Source organism: Strongylocentrotus purpuratus, unplaced genomic scaffold (genome assembly GCF_000002235.5).
Source record: "Strongylocentrotus purpuratus isolate Spur 01 unplaced genomic scaffold, Spur_5.0 spur5_scaffold_8, whole genome shotgun sequence".
In the NCBI taxonomy this organism is placed as follows: Eukaryota; Metazoa; Echinodermata; class Echinoidea; order Camarodonta; family Strongylocentrotidae; genus Strongylocentrotus; species Strongylocentrotus purpuratus.
Window position 1 is genome coordinate 6,270,927 of NW_022145614.1, and position 16,030 is coordinate 6,286,956.

Sequence of the window (16,030 nt, forward strand, 5' to 3'; positions counted from 1 at the left end):
TACTCAAAAAGATGTTTTACTGTTCACAAAGGAATTATTTAAACTGCAATTTGTAGAAGTACTATTTTAAGCTTATATTTTGAATACTGTATACATGTACATGTAGCAACATGGATGATGGAACCCATTATATCTAGAGCATAACATGTTTTGGTGATCGATACACTACAAGCTTTAAGTGAATTTATATGAACTTAGAAGAGCTGCCATAAACATGCATTATAATTTGCAATCATTGAAAATCATGTGGAGATGTACAGTTGTACAGTACATATGATATTTATATATGAAAATTCAGACCTATTTTCCATTTTACAACATTTAAAATAAAATAGATTTTTACATATAAGGTACTAAATACATCACAAGGTGTTACCTTCACGGCTAGTTCAGGCATAGACAATATTGATTTTGTTTTGACTACCTTTGATAAGTTCTACAAACAAATTCCAATACAGGCACAAATCAGTTCATTCACACAAATCTTCTATACACGACGAACAAGTCAAACTTTGCACAGTCAATGTAATACTGCATGAGATAAGAAATTGAACACATCAGTTCTTGATAATTTGATAAGTTCTACAAACAAATTCCAATACAAGTACAAATTAATTCATTCACAACAAATTATTTGTACATGAGGAACAAGATTGAACTTTGCACAGTAATACTGTATGAGATAAGAAATAGAACAAAATTTGTACACATTTGTTCCTTTAGGCAATGACATACGGGTAGCATATATTGGATGGTTTAAGAAATGTTCAAACCATTCAAACGCAAACGTAAGAAACTACATGTACTGTCAGGAGGACTATCTGGTATATGCTGGTACATTTTGAAAGAAACTGGCGAGAAAATTATTTGGAAAAGCTGAATAAAGTAGTACAAAGGAAATGGTTTAATTTGAGGATTTGAAATGTAAAAATGCCAAGAAATTTACACACAGTGAATTTTTTGTGACCGTGATCACAAATGTACAATTGCTAAATCGTAATTCAGAAATCAACTATTTTAAAAGAAAAAAAGATGATTTAAAAATCATGACTTCATCAATCTATAGACTTGAATGAGAAAATAGAATGGCCGGCATCTTTTATTGGATAATGAACTGTAGCATGAAATTTTATCTGGTGTACCGGTAGTCAAGATTTGGGCAATTACAAATTCAATGCAAAATCTGTACGACTGTCTAACACAGAAATGGGACCCGGTTTAAAGGAAAACCATTATGACTCAGGCCTATACACTAAGCTACTATACACAACACTGGCATACCCATGTTGCCAATAGGAGATTCTCCATTATTAGTTATGTAAAATGTGTAACATGAATGACTTTCAGTTTCCTTTTATTTAGATTTCACTATTCAGTTTCTCAAATTTTTCTGTTTCATCCAATTTACATTTATTTATCATTTCATGCAAAATTAAAATATTTTAAGTGGAGGGAGGTTGAGATATGTTTCAATTCTCTTTGTCAGTTTACAAAAGTACTACAAAATGATAATCAGAAATGTTTGAATGCAGTATGTTCCCACAAGAATCATTCTTACCTTTTTATTGAGCGTTTCATAGATGCTGAGTTGTTCATCTTCTTGTCTTAAGATGTGATTTTCAAAGTCATTCTGGCTTAATGATATCCTGGTAAATACACCAGTTCTTGGGACACATATCTGAAATAAGAACACAAATTATAGAAAAGTGTATAACGATAGTCGTGCTGTTAACTTTCTGTGAAATGTGCCTCTCTCCTTTTCATTCTGCATTCCCTGTCTTCAGTGTACCGGTAGCTTACAAATCATGTTAGAAGTAAAATGAAGCAAAACTTACACTTACATGATGATGTATGAGAATATATCTAGTTTTCAAAAAGTACGGGTTGCCTGACATGTGAAACTACTTCTCTTAGTTTTTACCATATTAGGTTGCCCAACCTAGCAGTTTGGTGACAAGGGGCTTTCAGGCCACACCACTGTCAAGTGTCAAGCCTTGTCTTGATATCTTGACCAATGTGTGACAACCAGTATATCATTTCAGATTAAAAAATCTTTAAAAAATTCTGCCTTCTGAATTGGAAGATTTTCCACTTCTCTGAACGTTTTAATGGAATGTTATTCAGAGAATGATATACTCATTTCTAGTCATTTTATTAACTGTAACATCTCAAAATGAAAACCGAATCAGATCAACAACAAGACATTGTGTCATTGACTAATCTGAACACATTGCCTTGTATCATCTCCAGACTAAAATGCTTGATGTGGTCAATAGAAGGGAAAAAAAGTAAACTTGCTTTGGTGCAATATCAGTGATACAAGCAGCTAAAGATTAAAGAAAGTTTAACAAATCAAAGTTGAACCATTCCCTAACATATCTAAATCCCTGTAAAAAGAAAATAGTTCTTACCATAAATCTCTGTTGAGTTGCTTGTTGATACAAATGCTTGTGTTTATTCTGAAGAGTTGTAAAGAAGCGGTTCTCTGTGATGTCTTCATCGTAAGACCTCTCCATCTCATCGTCTCCTGGTTACACACACACACAAAGTTCCTCTCTCACATGTCTTAAATCTCTTGATGATCATTCAATCTTGGCAGAGAGCAGACACTGGAAAGTACCAAAATAAAGAAATATGATCTCATGGTTATGGCGTAAACTATTTTTTGCAGCTATAGACTACTGTAGATAGAGAAAATGAGAATAAAAACCACAACATCAATAATGATGATTTAAATATTAACAACAACAGCAACAATGATAATTGTCCGATGTTGTGATATTCATTGACAACAAATCTTGCCAGAGGTTGTTTTTGTCATGTAAATCGCACGTCAGTCACATTCAACGTAACCAAAGTCAATGTACAATGCATCAAGAAAATCATTACGGAATCCGTTTTTCACATCTCCAACGCACGGATTGGAAATATATTACATCTCTGAAAATGCGGACGATCCTTATTTTTGTGGATGCATCTGTGTGCATTTACGAAGATGCTCCTCGATTATGCTGACAATCCTTATTCTCGGACCAGCGCCCCTAGTCCTAGAAGTCTACTGTTAACATAAAATAGTCTATTGTAGCAAGTTTTAAATTTGCACTGTACATTCACAACACCAGACCTGCATACAGTACGTGATACACCGGACGGTGGACTGTACTTTTCCTGGAAGAAGAAGAAGAAGAAGAAGAAGAAGAAGAAGAAGAAGAAGAAGAAGAAGAAGAAGAAGAAGAAGAAGAAGAAGAAGAAGAAGAAGAAGAAGAAGAAGAAGAAGAAGAAGAAGAAGAAGAAGAAGAAGAAGAAGAAGAAGAAGAAGAAGAAGAAGAAGAAGAAGAAGAAGAAGAAGAAGAAGAAGAAGAAGAAGAAGAAGAAGAAGAAGAAGAAGAAGAAGAAGAAGAAGAAGAAGAAGAAGAAGAAGAAGAAGAAGAAGAAGAAGAAGAAGAAGAAGAAGAAGAAGAAGAAGAAGAAGAAGAAGAAGAAGAAGAAGAAGAAGAAGAAGAAGAAGAAGAAGAAGAAGAAGAAGAAGAAGAAGAAGAAGAAGAAGAAGAAGAAGAAGAAGAAGAAGAAGAAGAAGAAGAAGAAGAAGAAGAAGAAGAAGAAGAAGAAGAAGAAGAAGAAGAAGAAGAAGAAGAAGAAGAAGAAGAAGAAGAAGAAGAAGAAGAAGAAGAAGAAGAAGAAGAAGAAGAAGAAGGAGAAGAAGAAGGAGAAGAAGAAGAAGAAGAAGAAGAACAAGAAGAATCTTTTGCTTAGTTTGGCTTTAGCGAAAGCCGAAGGTAGTTTAAAAGCTTATTCATGTGCAGGAATGAGAAAGGATTATCAAATCCACATTACAAGGCTCTCCACAAACATGACACAAGCGAATATATGCCATGTAAGGCCTGGTGATATCATTATCATATTTCATATATCTCAAAGTCCGCGTCCGTAAGGCTATTCGAGTCACCGGCGCGGCGCAGCCGAATCTCGCCGAGCTGCGGGGCGATCGGATGCAGAGTCACCGTCACAGTGACCAGTATTTCCATTCAATGCAAAACCAATGGCACTAGTTAGCATGACATCGTCGCTGCGACATAAACTTGAGCTATAAACTTCACTTACGAATCCTTACAAACACTGTTTCATACCAAATTATTCACTAATTATACTTCTATAAATACATAAGTACTGATAAATCTTAATTTCAACAAAAAACAAGTAGAGAATACTTACGAGCCTTGCAAACTTTCGTGTTTTGGAGGTGTTCTGTTGTTCAATTCGTTCGACGTTGACGAACGACGTAGATAGCTATGGTATCTGTCAAATGAAGAAATTGCGAATTCTTATTGCAAATGAAAATGATTCATAATTCTCTCTTTCTCCGAATTTTTTTCTTCATAATTATAATGAGCTCATGATTGGCCTGAGTAAGATCACGGGAATCCAAAAAACACACAAAATCAGACATAGAATATGAAAGTTACGATTTTTTCAATCACAAGATTAAAATACGGCTGTAGTCTCATACTTTCATAGATCTATTTCATATTAAAGCCAAATTAATTCTTAATTGACGCATTGCAATGTGAATAGAAACCTATCACTTTCATATCACTTTTGCTAGCACTTCTAAAGACATGCTATAGCGGTAGCTTACACTTTTAGTACACGTATTTTTAGCTATTTCTTCTTATTCTACCGCCGTACTAATATGCACTAAGCTTGTTAGAAGAGGCTGCTGTAAAGGATTTGTGTGCAAGTGTCCCAGTTTACATCCGTAGTAATTATCTGAATAGGCCTACTTCATTTCACATTTTGAAAACCCAAAACTTGTAGCAGAGCAATAGATGAAGAGTAGCAAATAGTCATAGATTATATCCTACTTCTATTGATTTTGTCCGTTTTTAAATAGTAGAGCCGTGAATTCATGATCGAAGCATTCCCACTTTCTCTTTCTCTCTCTCTCACACTCTCTCTCTTTCTCTCTCCCCCTCTCTCTCTCTCTCTCTCTCTCCCTCTCTCTCTCTCTCTCTCTCTCTCCCCCTCCTTCTATTTCCCTCTCATTTTCTCTTCATTTCTATGTCTTTTTCTTTTCATTTCTAATGTAATCATAACTCAGAAGGGTGTATTAACAATCAGCTTCTTTTCCTGATTGTCATGAAAAGGACATAAACATTTTTCTTTGATTTATTACTGCCGGGATAAAGGGAATTCCCCGGAATTTCCCTCACATTATTAATGATACTGACATTGACCGCTTTTCTCAAACTTCATATACTTTTTATTCTGCCTCCAATTACATTACCTTATTATATAGTATGGTATTAATTTTATTCTTCATAAAAATAAACATAAATACATACATATAAGGGGTCGATTCCGCCTTTTATCATAATGATATATATTAATTGACAAAATGTAAAATGATGAAATCTATAATGGACAAAAACGAGCAGTATAATTTTATGCATTCAAAACATTTTTTTACAAAGTTTTGTCACGTAACTCTCGGTTATTCGTTGGAATCATTGAATATAACATGAGTGGACTGGTCATAAGAGGTGTTTTCTTAGTTTAGATTTTAGTATAAACCTTTTAGTAGGATCTTAGTTTAGTTGAGGATCAGTCAATTTCTAGTCTCGCCAACGGAGAAAAAAAGGGGGGGGGGGAATGAAATTAAAAAAATCAGTCGATGAACACTCACCCACTGAGTTTATCATTCGTTCTCATTATATTGTTTTAAACAAGAGGTGGCGCTAAACCACTTATTAGATATCGCTATGGGAGTTGAAACGGCTTATATCAGCCTGGCAAGTATATTCAAAAGACAGTGACGTTGTAGCGACTCCTTTAAAAAGCCAGCGGAATATTCATTTTTGTAGCACTGATCTATTTCTATAACTCTTAATCTTGTAAACATACAGTGTTGACTGTGCTTAGGTGATACCAATGAAATACTGGTTGTCTACAAGTTGCTCTCTTCAAAATGAAAGTGCGAACTGAAGGATAGAGGTGTGTAATTTGAAGGCCCTCCGATTGTGCTCTCTAATTTCCTCGACGGGGAAATCATGGGGGCTATAATTATTGGGCACTTGCGAGCAACAGCCATTTCAGGTATCAAGAGAACATTATTGATAGTTCATAATTATGAAAAACGAACCTAACAAAACATTTCAAATATAACGTATTAAAGGAATCTCTGGTGCACACGTCGTGAGAATGAGCAAGTGTAGGTCTGCACCTTGGTAGTTATATATCTCTATGGTCTGCACTTATATCGGAGAAAGGAGAAAAACAGCACAAGGTGTTACTGCCAGTCCCGCTGCGCTGCTGCCAGTACTGTTTTTTGGTAGTTTAAGGCTTCACTCCAGCTTAGAAATCACAAGTGCTCTATAGGAAACCTCCTATAGCCATGCATAATGCCGTCTCTACCAGACGTTCCTCCCATCTCCCTGGTTTAATCTAGACCCAAAAGGGAAATTTGCATCATAATAATGCAAATTTCAAAACGTCGAATTAAAAACCCCAAAACATTAGAACCAATGATCATTATGGAGCTATCATGGTCCGAAATTGGAAGAAAATAACTCCTGCATGCAGCTCATGAGCCTGGCTGGCCTTTTCTCGAGAAATAATTTCCGACCGCTCTTGTTCATACTGCGTACAGTCAGTCAGGAGCAGACAAAGTCAAGTCGAAGATATGGCCGGTATCTCGACATTCTTCAAGCCGATTTTGTGGTTTATCACATGCATTGGAGTTGTAATATTTATTTGTGAATACCTTGTTTACTATGTTGTAATGTTCCAATGTTCTTGGCCTGATATAAGCGTTGGGAAGAACTATAAACATGATGGCCAAACCAGCGATTCTGCTTGGCTCTTCAGCGGAAAGCCACTCGGCTCGTCCGCAAGAGGTCCGGCGATAGTGAATAGAGAAACCCGCTCGTCGAAACATGAGCAGGAGCAAAACGTTGAAGATTTGAGGGCAATCTTCATAGCAGATACTCACTTGTTAGGAAGTCGCCTTGGTCATTGGTTTGACAAGTTAAGAAGGTAAACATCCCAATATATTGAGATATTTTTACAATGCACTTTTTTGTGTGTGGAAAATCACCCCAAAATTATCAAAGGCAAAAGCCAAAATAGGGTAACTTATAGATGAAATTCTATCTTTTTAAAGTTTAATTGTAATCTCGTTTTGCTTGAGTTTACATCACTCTTGTTTGGTCTTTATTTTTCATAGTCTAAAAAGTAGTAAAAACAAGAGTTTTGACTTCAAAAATTCACAACCTTAAATATATTTCTATGTCAACAAAGTGACACAGCAAAGATAATTGAGAAAATGAGCATGACTTATGAGTTGATAATAAGTTTAACCTAAGTTATAATGAATTCATCATCATTGAATCCTATCTGTACCAATGAATGAAGCCATTCATATCTTGTTAATTACCTCTTTCAAATGAATTATGATTTCAAATACAATTTATTCTCAAGTTTTCTAAAAGTCTTTCCTTTCCCTAAATATATACATTGCTTGTGCTGGCGGCTTTAGCCAGCAAGTCTGGCCAGGTTACTGTTTACCATATTTATTTTATAATAAAATATTTTTCTATCAGGGAATGGCAGATGGAGAGAGGTTTCCAGACATCATTGACTTTGTTTTCTCCTGAAGCTGTATTTGTTCTTGGTGACTTGACTGATGAAGGCCAATGGGCTAGCGATATGGTAAGGACATGATTTTTAGAAAGCTAATCTTGTCTTCTGCAGATGGAATCATTCTTTAGAGAAACTGCCCTGGCTTAAATTGTATTGTGAGATTGTTTTTTTTTGTTGTACTACCGGTAGTTAATTATAAACCAAAGAAAACTTGCTTTGTTGAAGAGCAGGTACTGTAACTTTCATTTGCATGTTGGAAGTGACATGGGTTTGGACTTGTAGATCAATTTTCTTTTCTATATTTGCTCACGTAGCCACGGGGGGAGGAGCACGGGAGAGGGGGCACATGCCCCCCAAAAATTTCCAAGAACTTTTTTAGACCCCTTTTTTTTTTTACCACAAACATCATACTTTGGCTACGGGCCTGCTCATTACTCAGTCATTTTACATTTTCTACCAAAAAATTGTTTGTAACATATAATTTTTTTTGTAATCTCTAATGTTCATTGTAAATTCAAGGTTAGAAGGGCCACTATTAGTAAAGTCATGTTTAATTAGGAGTAGGCCTCCATTATAGGATAATCTGAATGAGTGAGGGTGATATTGTGGAACCTGCATAACTCACAATTTTCCATTATTATTCTTTTTCTACCAGGAGTTTGAAGCTACGGCCAAGCGTTTCAGGAAGATGTTTCACCATTCACCTGATGTTTATTTCAAGGTCGTTGTTGGAAACCATGATGTAGGTTTTCATGACTTGTGAGTATTCCAGCTTTTAATGGAATATGAGATGTATAGAGAAAGAAAAATATACATGGTGTACTAAATCAAAGTCAACTAGATAAATGTACAGTGTAGGTTAGCAAATTAAACCATATCAAAGCCAGAGATTATGTCATATTGTTCTCCAGGTCATTGTTTCAAGAAACCGGCATAAGACAAAGTTTGCGTACATCCCATTGACATGCGTATTCATTTTAACACTCATATTTCAATTGGATGTCGGTGAACTTGTACTTATGATAGTTTTGTGTAACAATGTCCAGAATGTAAAATGAATGTGGTTGTTGAGATCAACTTGAGCTGATTCCAGAGCTTTTTTTCCTTTCTGGCCATGAGGAAAATGACTATTCATTTCACTAACGTTTTACCACAGCATGAGTAAGCGCAAGTTGGAGAGATTTTCAGATGCTTTCAACTCATCTGGTGTTGAAGTGGTCACTCTGAAGAACAACAGGTAATCTGCTTTCCCACTCAAATTGTTTTTTGCCTTTGTGCTATGAGTTGATTTCATGCCAATATATTTACGACTTACGAGAATGCATGGTTCCACTCTGTTTAGATGTTGGTCATCATTATTAACAAGCAATAATTTCATTGCAAGTAGATTTAAAAAAATAATGCAGTATTCAGAAAGTGCTTTCCATTGAAATCTACGTCTACTAGTGCAAACTATATGTCCATCTGTTGATGCTTCATGTATGTTGTGTTAAACTTCTTTTTTTTTTTTTAAAGCAAGTAAAGCATACTGTGCTTCATATCAATTGTATCTTAGTACACAAAAAGCCGCCATAGCAGCATATGCGAACAAGCCTTTAATGGGATAAATCTGTCATGAGATGTTATCAAATACATTAATCAGCTTGTATTTGAAAACTCTTTTTTGTGAATGTCTCTGCACAACCATTATATCATGATCGCACCTCGAAATTTTTTTAAATATCTGTTTTCCTCCTCTCGTAAAACCTACAGCTTTGTGCTGGTGAACAGCATGGCTTTCCACGGAGATGGTTGCAGCTTCTGCTCGTCCGCTCAGACGAAGCTAAGAGGTGTGTCTGAGAGGCTCAACTGCTCAAGGTTTGGACACCAGGGCGGGGACAAGCAGAAGGAGAAAGGGAAGTCTAGATGCAGCCATTACAGATCGTTGCCCGCAGCTCCTCCAATACTTCTTCAGGTGAATTTATTATTATTTTTAGTTCTGTAAAACCTCTCTTTTTTTGGCACCTATTGCAGTATGTTTTCTGGTATTTCATTAGGCTCATTTCAAGCCCAGCCACTGCTCATCAAACTGTGCAGTTTGAGTCAGGAAGTGTAGGTCAACTTCGCTGCATGCTTTCTGTGTTTGTTTACGGTGGACTGTCGGCCAAACTGGAAGAAGGCCACGATAATGATGTTATAGAATCTTGATTGAGATCTTGTTCGCTCAAGCGATTTTAGCAACCGTGATTCTCCATAATACAAAACGCATCTTTTTCAGCTTTTCATGTTTGTGTTTTTAAACATGTTTATTTTTACGATCGACAAAAAAAGGGCTTGAACCCAACCGTTTTTTAAACTAAATGTCTTTGGAAACGGTGTTTCTAGGGTGAAAAGTATCGCTTAAACGCACCCTTAGAAAGACTATAACTGTAGATAGGATGGCTTCCCTGGATATCTCAGGATTGCAAGACTTCTTATTTAACAGTAGGGCCGTTACATTTTGGGGGTCAAATACATGTGTATATATATTGATGTGTACCGTATGTTATTACGACATTTGTAACCATTCCTTGTCATTAATTCAGGTAATTGTAGAGATATCTACATTTTCATGAAAGGGAGTCTCACTTCTGTAGATTTCTCCATTCTAGACATGTCCATGTGTTGGCCCTTTAAGTCCTGCAAGACCCCTAAGTATGCATGCAATCACTCATTTGACTTTTGACCTTTGCATTTTTCTACCCAGCACTTCCCCCTGTACCGTCCTACAGATGAGATGTGCTCGGGTATCGACGGAACACCGCTTGATGAAAAATATATTCCCCACGGACAAAGAAGAGAAGTTCTGTCTCAAAAAGCAACAGACAAGGTGAGATGGATTCCTTAGCGCAAGACTTTGGTTTTACTATCTCAATTCAAGAAAGTAGCCACACAGAAGTGCATCAGTTACCTAAAGGAGTGCAAGAATTGTAATGAGTGCTGACCAAAAGGTTTGTAAGATTCAAGCAACTTTTTCTTAGAGAGATGTTAGACAGGGTGTGATCATTCATTTTGACCATTAATTAAAATATTTGTCAAATTATTACTTGACATTTCTTTGGAAATCGCAAATGATGTCTAGTATTCTGAACCCATTCTTCAAATAATATTTAGGCTCTTGTCAATTATATAATATAGAATAAATAATGTGCAATGATTTACTCAGCGAAAGATTACACAATCCAAGCTTTATCAACAAATAATTACCTACCAGCCTTTGTATCCCCTTAAATATAAAAATCTTTAAAAAAAGTAGTCAAATTCCGATAAGGAGTTTTATCTTTCAGGGTGTACTAGTTTAATTGTTTGGGTATTCATCACAACCTTCCCAAATGATCAAAGATTTGAGAGACAAAATGTAAATAAATGCTTTAATTTATATTTCACAGTTATTGTCATGGATCCATCCTCGTCTAGTCCTGAGTGCTCACACCCATCATGGCTGCTACATCGTTCATCAGAACGTAACCCCAGAAATCTCAGTGCCTTCATTCAGCTGGAGAAATAGAAAAAATCCCAGTCTCATCCTGGTGAGTATGAGAGGTAGAAAATTGTCATATAAATATATTTGTAGATTATATTTCAGTGTGTTGTTGAAGGGACAGGGTCAGGGTCAGGGAGAAGTCTTGGGGGGTGTTTCACAAAGACTAAGATCGACTTTAAGTTGAACTGAACTATGGCCGGCCTGTCGTGCCATTAGTTTATCTAACTATTCCTGGCATTGGTTTCTCAAGGGACGTACAAATCGTGGGCACAAATCTACAGACTTTACCTTTTTTGATGGTTCATTATTGAAGGAAAAAATATTATCTGAAGATCATAATTGAGAGACCAATGGTGAGAGCAACCAGTGGCATGATAGGCCTGCCATAGTTAAAGGTAAAGACCAGTTTTGGAAACAACCCCCTCTCAAAAAATGAAATGGAAGCTCTTATTACCAATCATGTGAAAGAATATGTTTTGACTAATACATAATGATAAAAATTTTGCCGGGAAACCGTTTACTAATTGATATATTTGGTAAATTAGTTTATCTATAGGGACCAAATAGATAATATGCACGTGTTGCGCATGTGTGCGTAGTCACATATACATCTTTCTGTGTACAGTGCTTGTAACTTTACGAAGACTGGGCCACATTTCTTATCATTTTGATGATTCCAGAACCTTGCAGTACACACCAATACTTATACGCTAGATGATCAACCTTTTCTGATCGATTTCACGTTTCTTTCACAATGCAATCGCATGACCAGAACTGGTCTTTATATTTAAGTCCAACTTAAAGTCGATCTTATCTTTGTGAAACACCCCCTGGATGGAGTGGATGAAGAAAAAACTTAAGGGAAAAAATCTGGAGATGGAAAATAACTGTATAGGACACATCTTAAAGGGGACATAACATTGTTCAGGGACTTCTTGGAAGGGAAGATGGATGGTAAACATGGAATTGGGGGACCAAGAATTTGGATGGTGTCAGACTTTTTTTAGTTTTTTTAATCAAGGATTGTAAAGGTAGAAAGGGATGAAAGATAACCACTAAAGAGGGCTCTGGTGTGTGGACCTGCCTTTGGCAGAACACTGGACACAGATTGCAGAGTGGCTGCTGCCCTCAATAGTCCTACATACTACAACCGATGACTAGGCCATGTGGCCCTACATGCATGTGCGTTCCATTTGTCAGCACACCCCAACTATTGCTAACTGTATCATTAACCTTAAACCCTACATTCCTCATTTGAGTCCCATTAATTTTATGAAATCCAACATAAATCATTGCCTTGGTACAAAATAATCCTTTCAGTTCATCGTACTGGAGGAGTTTCATCTCCAAAATATTCTTACTTCCTGTCACCTTGTGGACTGACTGTTTTTTCAATGTATTTTTCAACAGTTTGATTGTACCTTCAATGCTATTGTAATCGGCACTCAGAACTCTGATCGGTTTGTGGTATAAGACTGAACTAATTTATTTGTCAAAAAACTTGGAAGACAATTGCAATCAGTTACATGTATAGTTTCTAACCCTGAATATGAGATAGTAATTACCAATCGCCCTATGTTCTCTCTCCTATACATCCCAGGCTTCGATCTCTCCTACCTCCATCGCTATCAACAAGTGCTTTCTCCCAGAAGAATATCTCATCCTCATCCTCTATGCTGCATCAGGTGTTACCATGGCAACCTACATTCTTTACTATCTCGTCTGCATCTTATGCAGGCATCGATGGAGGCATGTCAAAGAACTCTGATGTTTCTCACAATTATTAATCTATGCTATTTACATGAAGATATTTTATATATGATGATGGTGCAATTTTGAATGAAGTGTATACAATTACTACATTTTGTTCTTCTTTCTTGGCAAAAATGAATGAAATATTAGAAGGGTAAGTTGGCAAGTAACATGAGTATGTATTCGAAAAAGTACCATGGCTGTAATATTATTAAATATGCGGTAGTACGTGTACATACTAACTCATCTGTTTCATGACTAAAATTCAAGTTGTCTTTTATTATCTAAGATCATGCAATGCCCACAGTTTGGGTCCAACTGAGAATTTATGCAAAGAACAGAAGAGAACAAAGTTGTAACATAAATAAAAGAAAAAAGAAAATAAATTGAGGTGAAATCTTGTATTTTATTTATTATATATTATTATGTAAGTCATATATTGTATATAAATGATGCTTTTTTTTGTTTGGTATACATTTGCTAATAAATTGTCATGTCTTTTAAAAAAGAAAATATTAATTCATTTTTTTTTTAAATGATACCGTTAATAAGGATCTAGGAGTCAAGTCACCCGTCTTCCTGTTCACAGATCTGGGTTCAAAATCTTGCAGATGATTAAAAGAGAAGTTTGTCTCAGCTGTGAATACATACATGACATATAATTGCTCCATACAGATATACCTGCATATGGTCACACAAACCCCTGCACAATACAGACAAACCCACATCCAAATATCAAAATTGATGAAGAGAGTGATTTGATGGGAGAAAGAAAGAAAGAGAGGGAGAGAGAGAGAGAGAGAGAGAGGGGGGGGGTAGGGAAGGGACACAGAGAAAGAGACATACAGGAAGATACAGATAGAGAAAGAGTGAGAGAGAGAGAGAGAGAGGGGGGGGGGGACATAGAAAAGAGACAGATAGCGAGATAGAGAGAGAAAGAGAGAAAGAAAGGGAGAGGGGGGAATGGAGGAAAGAGACAGCGAGATAGAGAGAGGAAGAAAGGGGGAACATAGAGGAAAGAGACAGTGAGATAGAGAGCAAGAAGGAGAGGGGGGGGGCAGAGGAAAGAGACAGCGAGATACAGATATAGAGAGGAAGAAAGTGGAGAAAAACAGGAAAGAGACAGACGGCAAGATAGAGAGATAGAAAGAAAGGGAGAGAGTGAGCAAGAGAGAGCGAGTGAAACAGGGGAAAGAGACAGACAGCGAGATACAGATATAAAGAGATGGAGAGAAAGAGGGGGAAAACACAGAGGAAAGAGATAGAAATGAAGAGAAAGATGAGAGAGAGAGAGAGAGAAGGGGGCTGGAGAGAAAACAATGAGCTATTGAAGTGGAAATAATTATAGAATTCTGGGATGAGTCAAATGGAACAAAATATTGTATAGAATTTATTTCGCATTCATTCTGCCAGAAAGTCATTGTACATCACTATAAATCATTATGAAGTAATACATTTTTTGAACTAATGAGAGGGAGAATTATTAGTAGGCCTAACCTCGTTTTTAGAACACTGTAAACACTACGTTAGTACACAATAATCGGGTCACTGCAATTTAAAGTTAATGACGATGGTATAGACTTGTTTGATAAAACTCGTATCGAATACGGCTGTTTTTTCTGCAATGCCAGTGGCGTACAGCGAGTCCATCATCTGAAGGGACACTGGAACGAAGGTACAAGAAAGGGAGGGGGCTGAGGGAGGATACCGACCTGTCTTATTAAGAAAACAAAATGTTAATTTACAAGGCTACTGAATGGGGGAGGGCATGTGAGGTTGTCAAGGTTGTTGGCGACTTCTTCTCTTTCCCTTTCCCCTCTTCATTTTCCTTCTCTCAATTTGTTTTCTTTACCACTTGATTTGGTGCATGTGCCACCCGTAACCATAGCACCAAAGAAATGCATGTATAGAGTATACGTTTAGGTGGATACCGGCGCTATATAAGTATCCATATTATTATTATTATTATAAAATCTCCTTGGTTATTTGAAGATCAATAATTTTCTCTCGCGGTTGGAGGGGGTTGGGTGCTCTATGCCTCCATTTCCCACCCAATGATTTATTCAGTGATGCAATGTATAGCTTATGCAGTGGTTTTACCGAGCGGCATCCAGCCATTATGGCCCGAATTCACAAAGGAGGTTTGTCGACAAACCTCCTTTTGTTTCGACAAACCTCCTTTTGTTTTTTACAAACCAAGGTTTGTAAAAACGCGTCGAAACGCGTCGTATGACGCACATAAACCTCGGTTTGTCGACAAACCTCCTTTGTGAATTCGGGCCTATGTGTCGGAACATATTGAGACGTTATTTATTATTCATTTCATTATTAACATCAAATTATATATTTTTCTGCCATAAGCAGACGTCTAAATCCATAAGGTACATGAGTGTATGTCTATCTGATAAAACCAAGTACCTCAATATAGAAGAACCCCTATTATTTGCACTTTAAATACCTGGCAGCGTTTCATGAAACTGTCATAAGTACAAGTTCGTCGGACATCTCGTTGAAACGCGTGTATTAAAATTACGACGCGTTTGAAAAATTATGGAATGTCGGTGAACTTGTACTTCGGTTTCGTGTAAACGATGCACTCGAGTACAATACTTGTTTGATACAAAGTACACAACAACTCGAGTGCAGATCATAATTTATAAAAACTCACGTGATAACAAGAATGTGAAAAGTATATTCCTTTTGCATAACAGAAATTAAAACAAGCTGTAGGCCCTGAATACGTTTGTTTGAGACTGCAGCATTAATTCGCGAGACGAAGACCCACGAGTCCGAAAACAGCAGTCGATCTCGTAATCATTTGAAATAGTACATGACTGTTAAATGGCCCGCGATACCGAAACACGAAACGCCAATTGCATGGCTTTCGGTCTCGCCGGACTTTGGTCTTATTCGCGCGCCTTTTGATTAGTGCATGGTCACTTAAACTATGAATCAAGACCTTCGGCCTCACTATAAAGACTGTATAAATACTCGTCCTCTTAGCTCACACATTATTTTCCTCAATGGAACTTGACTCATTAAAATTTAAAAACCATTTAAAATTTAAAGTTCCAACCACAATTGCGTCTGCAACAGCGATATCCAGTTGTGGTGTTAGACTGAGATGAACATCCGATC

The 16,030-nt window shown here is 36.7% G+C and overlaps 2 protein-coding genes across 3 annotated transcripts in view; one reads left to right on the forward strand and one right to left on the reverse strand.

The window, feature by feature from the left end:
* Positions 1-4,296, reverse strand: part of LOC589141 (ankyrin repeat domain-containing protein 27) — a 36,460-nt gene extending 32,164 nt beyond the window's left edge. Inside the window, exons 1-3 of the mRNA XM_030975287.1 lie at positions 4,213-4,296; positions 2,412-2,609; positions 1,559-1,678 (exon numbers count right to left, since the gene is read on the reverse strand). Coding sequence (XP_030831147.1) covers positions 1,559-1,678; positions 2,412-2,516 — 225 coding nt within the window. The 5' untranslated portion in view covers positions 2,517-2,609; positions 4,213-4,296. The remainder of the gene's footprint in view (positions 1-1,558; positions 1,679-2,411; positions 2,610-4,212) is intronic.
* A 2,330-nt stretch (positions 4,297-6,626) lies between these two features.
* LOC575419 (metallophosphoesterase 1) lies at positions 6,627-13,074 on the forward strand. Of its 2 annotated transcripts, none has more exons than XM_775822.5 (8): positions 6,627-7,032; positions 7,599-7,707; positions 8,294-8,397; positions 8,795-8,875; positions 9,391-9,592; positions 10,364-10,486; positions 11,046-11,186; positions 12,741-13,074. In XM_775822.5, the coding sequence occupies exons 1-8, from the start codon at positions 6,680-6,682 to the stop codon at positions 12,906-12,908; spliced, it is 1,281 nt and encodes a 426-aa protein (XP_780915.4). In that variant the 5' UTR covers positions 6,627-6,679; the 3' UTR covers positions 12,909-13,074. The 2 variants fall into 2 exon arrangements, with proteins under 2 accessions (XP_780915.4, XP_030831810.1); XM_030975950.1 differs by having other exon boundaries at positions 6,629-6,739.
* Positions 13,075-16,030: the final 2,956 nt, after the last annotated feature.

Coding starts and splice junctions, on each gene's coding strand:
- LOC575419 (XM_775822.5), top strand. CDS start 6,680: ATGGCCGGTATCTCGACATTCTTCAAGCCGATTTTGTGGTTTATCACA. Junction 8,398..8,794: donor GATGTAGGTTTTCATGACTT/GTGAGTATTCCA, acceptor GTTTTACCACAG/CATGAGTAAGCGCAAGTTGG. Junction 9,593..10,363: donor CTCCTCCAATACTTCTTCAG/GTGAATTTATTA, acceptor TTTTCTACCCAG/CACTTCCCCCTGTACCGTCC.